Source organism: Anarrhichthys ocellatus, unplaced genomic scaffold (assembly GCF_004355925.1).
Source record: "Anarrhichthys ocellatus isolate YVR2014 unplaced genomic scaffold, GSC_Weel_1.0 scaffold9, whole genome shotgun sequence".
In the NCBI taxonomy this organism is placed as follows: domain Eukaryota; kingdom Metazoa; phylum Chordata; class Actinopteri; order Perciformes; family Anarhichadidae; genus Anarrhichthys; species Anarrhichthys ocellatus.
The window spans coordinates 10559817-10569658 of record NW_022280039.1 but is presented as its reverse complement, the minus strand read 5'-3'; the positions used below and the strand labels follow the sequence as shown (position 1 = coordinate 10569658).

The window sequence follows — 9842 nt, the reverse complement described above, 5'->3', positions numbered from 1 at the left end:
CATTATGCCCAAGAGGGTGTTCTTTAAAGTAGTTATTGCCCCTCCGGCACTTGTCTAGTAGTAGTGCCAATAATGACAGTGAAAAACTCCCTCTGGGGGGATTTCGCCCTTGAAATTGCCTGCCATTAGTTTGCCATTTCTCTTACAAATCGTCTATTCTGTATGTCAAGGACGAGTCATTCTGACCCTGGCTACTGTCATGCTCTGTGTATTCATCCGAGGCTAAATTACTTTGTATGTGACATGTCAGGTTAAACAGGACATGACTGTACTCACCCATAGGTAGATGACTATAGAGAGGTTGACAGTGGAATATTAAAGCTACAACGTTATGATCTTTTAAGGCAGAACAAGTCGGGAGGGTTTTGAGGGATTGTTAACAAGGACGCATTGATGAAGTTTCATTGTATTGTTGTAGTTTGTCAAAGTGGAGCTATTGATACTCAGCTTGTCAAATACCGACGCTTGGTCAGTGGCCCTCAGCTTCAAACCATGACGCTCTAAGGAACCCCTTAAGGGTCAGTTTTGGCGACGGGTTTCCATTGGAGTTAGTTGAAAGAGATGGCAATGACCGTTCATACACTGTTCGGTAGTTGTTTATCTACAACAAAGCATCGTTATGATATTTTAAAAAGTATCATATGCTTTGTGTGTAAAATCACAATCTCTGATGTAACTAAAGCTGTTTAAAAAAGTACAATATTTCCCTGTGAAATGAAGTGGAGACACTCAAGCAAAGTATCTTGCTTACTGTATATTTGTGTACAAGTACTTGCATTACACTGGAAGTCAGATCCTCGGAGCAAAAGCAGAAATACCCCAATATTGTATATATGTATTGTCAGCAAAACATACTTTGTTATCAAAAGTGCTAATTAGGCAGAATAGCCCCTAGCATTAACATAAGCATGTTTTTTAATATTGTTTCTGGATTTTGTAGAGATCATTTTACAAACTTTAGAGCAGGACTGGATTAGTAAATCAGCTCCTCGGCCACAGACAGCCAAGGGGCCCCAAAAGCCCTGAGTTCACTGTGTGGTAATTGGTTTGTGGCATTTTTATTTAATGTACAATTCTTTAGGAATTTGGGAATATGCATTACTAAATCAAATTACCAACTGGCATGATAAGTGCTTTCACACAGGTCCTGATTGTATCACCTGATACTGAAACCCTACTTGACCCTCATCATTATTTCAGATGATGTTGTGCTTACATGGTGCTTACCCCTAATTAGTTTTTCATCAAAGCTCCACACAACAAACCTCGGGCAAAATGATTCTCCAGGAATACTGCACATGTTGCACAAAGAGGAGAAGAATGGGGGATTAACAGGTGGCTCATTTTTCACCCTGGGGCCCCTGTGCAATGTTGTTAGGTAGTTTAATGTAAAACAGTAAATCATCTTTGTACATTGATCACATGTTTTGTATTTCAATCTTAATCTGTGAATGTGCAAGTGCCGACAAATCACCCTAATGTCATTCAATTGTATTTGAGTAGATGTACTAATTTACTAAACTGTTGACTTTTTTAAAAATGTGCACGATGCAGTTGTGTCTCGCAATGTTCAAAGGGGAAATTGACACCAGTCACGATATCGCATGTTTTATTTGACAGGATGGAGAAGTTTGAGCCTGAGGAAGTAAGAGCGAGCGGAGACAGCTGCATCCCTTAAAACTGTGGGAAAGGCTGCGAGTGCTAAGGGAGCTAAAGATAGGCGTTGTTTAAAGGAGACCATCATCATTAGGTAATTCTCTTAGCAGGAGGGTTAAAGAGAAAACACACACACACACAGAGAAGTTTAATTTGTACAAGCTTAACTTTTCCTGGCTCTAACGGGGCAAACACATTACTTCCAAACAGTAGTTTTTATGGGGGATTCATGGACCAGATTCATGCTTCAAACTACAAGAACAAGTGTTCTCCACTTGAATAAGATGGTAATTGGCATTAAGCTGTTCTCAAATAGTTTGCTTAGGTTTTATTTTGGGAGTATTTGAAGTGGGACCTGTAGAAGCACAGCAGCCTTTTTCTGGCACAAACGAAAGACTCTTTCATCAAACAAACGTATCATTTGAAATACAGTAAACCCACATCAGAAGCTCACACACTGGCCTCCGAGACAAATTATTTATTTAACTTGGTTCTGCTTCATGTCATGCCTTTTTAGTGCGAAACATCAAAAGAGCAGCTAAACAGAATAGCGCTGAGCGTATAAATAACTCAAACCGTGACCTGATTTTGTAGCTGCTTATGAACACAAATGTTTAAAAATTATCAAGATTGGCAAATCAGTCCAGTGAGGCTGCAGCTGTACCCGACAACCCCGGGTCAAATATCAAGAGCCAAACGAGGAGCTGGTACTGTAAATGAAATTCCTCTCCCAGTGCAGACCTGCTGGAGAGTGATAAACTACAGGCACACACACACACACACACACACACACACATACACACAGCCTACCGGGGTTGTCAAGGAGCTACCGTTCCTCTCTTCAGACCACCACAGGCAAATCTGAGTCTGCCTAGATCCCACTCGGTTCCCAGCAGATAGCGTGGAGCGAGATGCAGCTCACCGCCCTGTAGCCATGCAACAGAGTGCTAACATGCAGTGGAGCGAATGCTCAATTTAGGGGGAAGAGGATGAAAGAGGGAAATTCGGTGCTGGAACTTAGGGCTGGTAGTAGATTGAGAGGGGGGATTTTTATTTTTATTTTTTATTGATGCCCTGGGTGAATTTGTATGCACACAAGCAATAACCACCAAAGAGTAGCCTATAACAGCTCCAGTGAGGCTTACCAACAAACCTAAATCCACAGCCGGAGCGCGGTAATGACTTGTGGTCACGGAAGGCTGGAGAGTTTCCTTCTTTTTTGTTTTCGTGCATTGGTGAGTGTCAGCAGGTGTTTTACACACTCGTGGTGAATAGAAGTGGCGCGCGAGGAAAAACAATTGATTCATCACCAGAGAACCGTCTCCATAAGTGCTCCCCACTCCTTCCCTTTGCTTGCTCAGCATATTGATTCAAGACAGTATAAACAGCCACCTGCTGTGAAAGCTCAAGACTGGTACAATTCCAACAAGCCAGAGATGGATCATTAGAAAGGCGGGGATGTGGAGGAGTGCGAGAGCTGCTGTGCGCTTAAATGTGAAGATTATAAGGCGGTGAAATGGGTCATCGACACACCACCTAAGTGTGTGTGATCTGGGTTGTAAGAAAGACATGGAAGTCAAGTGGGAGTGAAGCATCTGCCCTCATTTCCCCCTGTTTAATGGTGATGTATTGGGGAGAACTTCTCATGATGGCCTGTTTTTGTAAAATTTGAAAAATTAACTTACATTTAAAGCCCGGTTCTTAATAATAATAATAATAACTATACACTCCAAATAGCATGACAAAATGGGCCCGTGGACAGTGACACAGACATGTGGAAGGCCCCGCCCACATAAGCCAAGAAACCTACGACAATATGGCCGCGTCTCTTTGTGGTAAATTTGCATCCGTTAGTGATCATTTTGTGTCTCTTTGCAGTTCTGCATAATGTTGTTTTTGTTTTCCATCTGTTTGTGGCCCTTTTTACATTTCTTTATAGTTATTTGATTGACTTTACAACAAGAATAGACAGTTTAAAGTCACTTCATACAGATGTTCCGCCGGCTCATTCGTCCATCCTTGATAAAAAGCCAACTACCTGTCACCTTGTGACTCTGGTGGGAGCGGCAATGCGAGGGTCCTGGGCCACCGATGGATGCATGAAGAGAACTTGATCCAGCGTTGGAGGTGAGGGCCGTTCATTACTCGAATCGATCGCACTGCTTCCGCATCAAGGGGCCCATAGAGCACGCACACTGGCAGCGGCTTAGTCTTGGGCTCGTTCACATGAACGGAACAAGGAAAATAACTCTGGGTGTAAAACTTTTACGACCTGATGATTTAAATAAGGGCTAGTCCAGTATTTGAACTGGGAAGTTGATTGACCTAAAACAATTTAAATGACAGTCTCTTTGCCGATGTAAGTCTATGAGGAAAAGTATTTTTGGGCCACATGGCATCACATGAAAAAAAAAACAGAAGTTGTAATTTTACATTTTTGGCCCTTACATTAAAACTGACTTGAGAGCCGGGTGCAGTTCTTGGGGACTCGGGGGGCCTCACCCGGCCACCTCTGTCCCCGCCCATGATTCCAGATCAAATAAGAGCGGCAGTGATGAAACACAGCGGTTTGATGCAAAAAGACTCACAAGAAAGTGTTGTAGACCCCACATTAAGGTGCCTCAGTGTATGCTATTCTGGCCTCAACCAAAATCCAGACACGGGATGCAATAAAGGGAACAGACGGTCATCACAGTCACCATCAGCTCATTTCATGCCGTCGCCAGAGACGAAGCAATCACACCTGACGGCTCCTGGACAACAGGCCTTTTGAGACGAGCCTTGCTTTTTTTGCCACGGCAAAAAAAAACAGTAATTGCCCTCCTTGTCAAGCTGTGTCATTAAGTCAGGTGAAGTGAAACATGCCATCAGGTTGAAGCGATAGGATACACGAGGGGGGGCAGGCTGCTCGGCCGGCAGAGACCTGTGCTGAATGTCAAATGATTCAGCTGTTTACAAAGTGGAGGGATGGTTGAGAGCAGCCTTGTGTGTGCGTGTGCGTGCATGTGTGTGTGTGGTGACTTGGTCAGGTTGGTTATATGGAAATGCTGGCAAATCAATGTCACATGGAAAAATACCCCGCAACAGATGATATGAACAGAAATTACCTTACATTAACATTAATGATCAAGATATAACCAAAAATGTGTTACCACGAGCATGTACTGTGGATGTTGTAGAACAGTTTCATAATCCTGGCTCAGTCTGTATTTCAGGAGCAGTTATGATCACTATTTCTATGTTAACAATGGATCAAAGATCTTTATGTGAAAGGGGTCGCTCTTAAAAACCCTCGGAGAATTACCGCCAGACTTTCAGCTCGGCGTTTTGGTTTTTCGGGCTCACAACTGATTTCCAGGCAGCTGTTTTCAGCTTGAACATGGTGAACATGGTGTAACAATGACTACGGTGAATGTTTCAATGGCAGCAAACTTTGTGAATGTCAGAAATATTAAAGCAAATTCAATTCATAAAATGCAGAAAACATTTTAATAAAATGTAACACAGTACAAATCAAGAGTCAACTTAGCTCTCCACACGCAAACACAGTTGAAGTCATCCAGATCGTTCGCATGTGAAGAGGATCACACTAAATAACACTTTTTCTTTTCAAAAAACTAGAACAAAAAGTAGGGTTTTATACAGAGGACTTTTAAACATTTTTTTTGGGACAAACCATCAAAAAAGGCATCGTTTGAAAATGACTTCCTGTTAACAGAAACCGACTTCTTTATTCGAGGGATTCATGATAATCATCCGAACCTGCAGCAGCTACACATCTTTGCATCTCTCTGTGTTACACGCCGGCAGCGAGACGCTTTGAAAGGCTCGGAGACTTCTTCAACATGAGGCTGTCGAAGAAAAATAACTTAATGATAAATGTAAAGAGGACAGAACGGTGTGGAAAAGTCTTTTATGACCACTGGCTGCCTTCTCACACGAGCCACATAGTGACAAACAATGCTGGAGAAACAGCCAGTTACCAGTCGTGCTGTATTATCATCTGGTTTCTGTGGGGAAACAGATACAATCTGGTGAGATATTCTTGGCCACGGGCGTGTATGTTTGTGTAATGGGGGGTAGTGAATATGATGAAGAATAAGAGGCCACATGTGAGATGCAGCAAATAGGGAAACAGTGGATGGATGGATAAATGAACAGATGGGGGTTGGGTAATATTTCACGCAGCCGACCGTCGACGGATGACAAACGCTCCCCTCTGCAGCTGTCCCAGGTAGATCCTCATCTTTGTACTGTCGCTCGTCTTCCTCACCCAAATCTGCAGAACAAAGATCAGACATTTAGGAACAAATGTATTCCAAAGTAGCCGTCAATACAAACCACATCCAATACATTTTAATCTGAATGCTCCCTGGTAAGATGAACTTTCCTTTCCTAGTGATCACTCCTCCTTAGTGATAGTCTTTTGTTGGTTATTGAGGGAAATTAGCATTTGTAACTCATCAAACACTGGGAGAATAAATCTGTGGCTGGCATCTCTTCCCCTTCCAACCAGCCAACATCTAAAGCTAGGGTTGGTACTCTGGAGAAACTAGCAAGAGTGCGCTACATTTGTGAAAGTATCCAACCGAAAAAAAATCTTTTCAAATGAAAGTAGCTCGTAGCATTAGCTCCAAAAGTCTCCCAACACTGACAAAGCCACTCCCCCCACATGATCATAATGAACGTAAACAACAAACATGGCAATCGTTAGCACTCACAGCTGTCCGACTAGCAGTTTGTGGAAGATTTAAGGGATGTGTAACGTGCAAACGGGAAGAACGCACGCAGGCAGGCATGAAAAAATAATACATTTATTTGAAGATCGCTAACCGTAGTTTAAGATCGCCGGTCTTCTGTAAAATTCCCATTGAATATAACTGACAAAGACAAATAAAACTCAAACAGGAGGAACTAATTATTCCACTGTGGATTGATGCACATTTGGCATCCTGGTGAGTATTTACAGCAGCAAGAAGGTGTTTGTGGGATTGACTCAAAATAAAGTTGTGTGAGTGTTCACGGTAATGAAGGAAGGTGTCACACAGCGCTACAGTGTGGCTCATTAATGGCACAGATGAATAAAATACATCAAGCTTCGGCTACACAGACAACACTTAGAGGGATTTGTTGACAATATAGAGTTTCCCCCGCCTCATGTTTAATGCAGTAAAGCCAGTTATATGTGCAACAGGAGTCAAATGAAGTAAAACTCACCTCATTGGTGCCCACTGAGCTAATGACACAGCTAATCTTTGTGTTGTCCTTTGACTCCAGATAGATGGCCTGGCTCTTGTGGTACCTGAACACAAAACAAAGAGAGACAGGAGAGGGGTTCATTACACATCATTTTAGCCAGCTGAATAAACCACATTCCTCCTGAGGTGGCACTAAATAGATAATTGGACTGGAAAGTCAAAACAAAAAGGTCTGTTTTTTTTTTTTTTTTTTAAATGGCTCCAAACTGTCAAGAGGACAGCACCAACCCAGGGGAAGAGACTGAAGACCAACGCGTTTGATCATTAAGGGCCCACTGAAGAATAATGACGCATGCGTCTCCCTGCAGTTCTCTCTGAAGGCTTTCCGGTGGCGTCGTCTTCTTCTTCTTCTTCTTCTTTAGCGAAGAATAAATGAGACTTTGCCTTGACAGAAAAGCGCACGTACTTCACAGCTCGCTCCTCTCAACTTCCTCCGTCTGTAAGAGCAGCTAATAAGACCGCATGCTATTATTGTTACCCTTCTTCACGCGACCTTCTGTTCTGACACGTGTCTAACGCAGAGCTCTGCTCTCAAACAAAAAAGGTCACCGGAGCGGCGTCTGGTCAAGGATTTCCATTCTCTTCATCTCTGCATCGCAGCAGAGCCGACTCTAAGGCAGCCACCCTCTCTGAATATGTATATTTTTATGGTGGCTTCAAGCACCAGCGCGTATGAAGAAATATCTCTTTCTGTAGCTTAGAACAAAAGCAGGCTGCCATCAAAGTGTTGTATTTTGAAGACCAAGCAAACACCAAAAAGGCAGCAACCACGTGGCAATGTGGCCATCTAGTGGTGGCACGAGCTGCAGTCGAGCTGTGTGGGGAAACAGCGTGATGGGATGTCAGTTCTGAGAATGAAACTACGAACTCACCATCTCTTGTCGTAGTAGAGCTTACCCTCCTCGATGCGGGCCTCGTAGCGCTGGGAGGGGCTCTCCATGGGAGCGGGGGGGATGCGCTCTGGAGACGAGGGCGACACTGGAGAGGGAGAAACGCCTGAGCATCGCCATGCAACACACGCACGTACAAGTTTAATGGTTGATGGTAGTTTTAGGACATTTTGGAAAATATTGTAAGCTTATTTGATTTCTTGCTGAGACGAGAAGATCGATACCACTTTCCTTTCTGTCCATTTTAATATGAAGTTACAAGCAGCAGCCGGTTAGCTTAGCTTAGCATAAAGACTGGAACCAGGTGGGGCTGCCCCTCTTAGTCAATTAGTCGACTTATCTGTCGCTTTGATCTTCGTCGAATAAGGTCTTTTTTTAAATGCTTACTTCCAAAATAATTGAGGAACTGAAGATTTAAAGCGGTGCTTTTGAAAGCCGTGGAAAGTCACTGCGAGTTGAAAAACGTCATGTTGACTGTGTTATGGGGGAATATGAGAACTGTTTCTTGGCTGGGAGACTTTCTGAAGTCTCTGGTGACCAAACCAATATTCCAGTCTTCGTGCTAAGCTAAGCTAACCAACAGCTGGCGAACAGACATCGGAGTGCTGACGACTTTCTCATGGAACTCAGCAGAAACAGTAACGAACGACCATTCATGTCCTGAACTACAGATCTCATTGTGCATTTCAAGTGGAAATTAAGCTGACGGTGAGCGTTGACATACCTGGTCGCTTTGGTGATTTAAGCTGTAAAAGAGAGGGGGTGAACATTTTAGAAGACATAATTGGAAAAGAATACTAATCAGCGGGGACATGCATAATATCAAGACATTCGGCAACACTTACCTTATTAAGTGTTCTTAAATCTTCCATTATCTGGTCGTCCGATAACAAATAATTTAGCTGAGGTGTGAAGAGTTAAGGAAGCATTTTTAAACAACGTAGCTGAGAAATGTAGCCGAGCCTCTGATCTACCCTGGACTGGAACTAAATATCTCCCATCTTGAGAAAATACAGATGCTACCAGTACAAGTACTACTGAACACGTTGACCCTCACAGGTTCATCTAAAGTGTATGTGAAGGATATCTGGTGCAGGTTTTCTCCGTTTGTCTGGTATCGGGACCGGATCGTTGGGCCGTCTCCTCAGCTTCCGAGTCATGATCGGTTTTACCTCCATGGAGTCTGTGTATGAGCAAATAATGACAAACTGAGATCCAACAATAACACACAGATAGTGTCAAACATTCTCAAAAAGATCAACCTTTGGAGTTTATGAAAAGCAAACATCCCGCACAGACAATTCAAAAGGACCGACATCTTAAATGACTGCATAATGTCTTACCGCCCGTTAGCTCCATTGTTAATTTCTCGTTCTCGATCATCTTCTTCTTCTCCTCCAACTCTGCAATTAGGTTTTCCTTCAGTTCAACCTTTTTATCGTCAAACTCCTTCACCGCTGCCTTCTTCTCCTTGATGTAGTTCCTCTCCACCTGCTCCGTCTGCAGCACGATGAGAGAAGGAAATGATGTTTCGTTTGTAAAAAGTTAACTCTGCAGAAACTGCATCAGCAGGAAGAACTACACTCACCTCAAGTTGGAGAAACAGATCTGTAAAGAGGAAGAAAGAAATATCTTTAAACAAACAAAGTAATATTGACTGAGAGCACAGAATTCTGGCACACACAGGAAGCAAAGAAGCCAATGAGTCAACAACAATAAGGTAACCAATATAATTAAAACAGTGAAATGGTAGACGAGGGATGGGTTGGGAGCAGAGAGAACAAAATGTGATCTGTAAGTTTACTAAATGATGTCTGGGTAGACGCTGTGCTACTTCATTAATATTGCATGTTGTGTTTAGTCACATTATTTGTTTTATTTCCCTTTACTGCAAATACAAAATAAACAACTTCTATCCTCACTGTCTGGTTCAACCCGACAGTGTGAGACGCTCACAACGATGTAAATTATGAACCCTATCTATGAAAATATTTATTCAAACAAGATGGTTTCACGCACAAAAAAAAAAAAAAGGGGG

The 9842-nt window shown here is 42.8% G+C and overlaps 1 protein-coding gene across 6 annotated transcripts in view; it reads right to left on the bottom strand.

Moving 5' to 3' along the window:
- Nucleotides 1-5126: 5126 nt before the first annotated feature.
- Nucleotides 5127-9842, bottom strand: part of suds3 (SDS3 homolog, SIN3A corepressor complex component) — a 7518-nt gene continuing 2802 nt past the window's right edge. For 4 of the 6 annotated variants that reach the window (XM_031849651.1, XM_031849655.1, XM_031849656.1 and 1 more), the window contains exons 5-12: nt 9393-9412; nt 9148-9304; nt 8892-8987; nt 8650-8711; nt 8529-8550; nt 7787-7910; nt 6874-6958; nt 5127-5935 (exon numbers count right to left, since the gene is read on the bottom strand). In XM_031849651.1, the coding sequence (XP_031705511.1) occupies nt 5837-5935; nt 6874-6958; nt 7787-7910; nt 8529-8550; nt 8650-8711; nt 8892-8987; nt 9148-9304; nt 9393-9412 (665 nt within the window). In that variant the 3' untranslated portion in view covers nt 5127-5836. Of the gene's footprint in view, nt 5936-6873; nt 7911-8528; nt 8551-8649; nt 8712-8891; nt 8988-9147; nt 9305-9392; nt 9413-9842 lie in introns of those variants that run through there. The other 2 variants (XM_031849652.1, XM_031849654.1) reach the window with 2 other exon arrangements.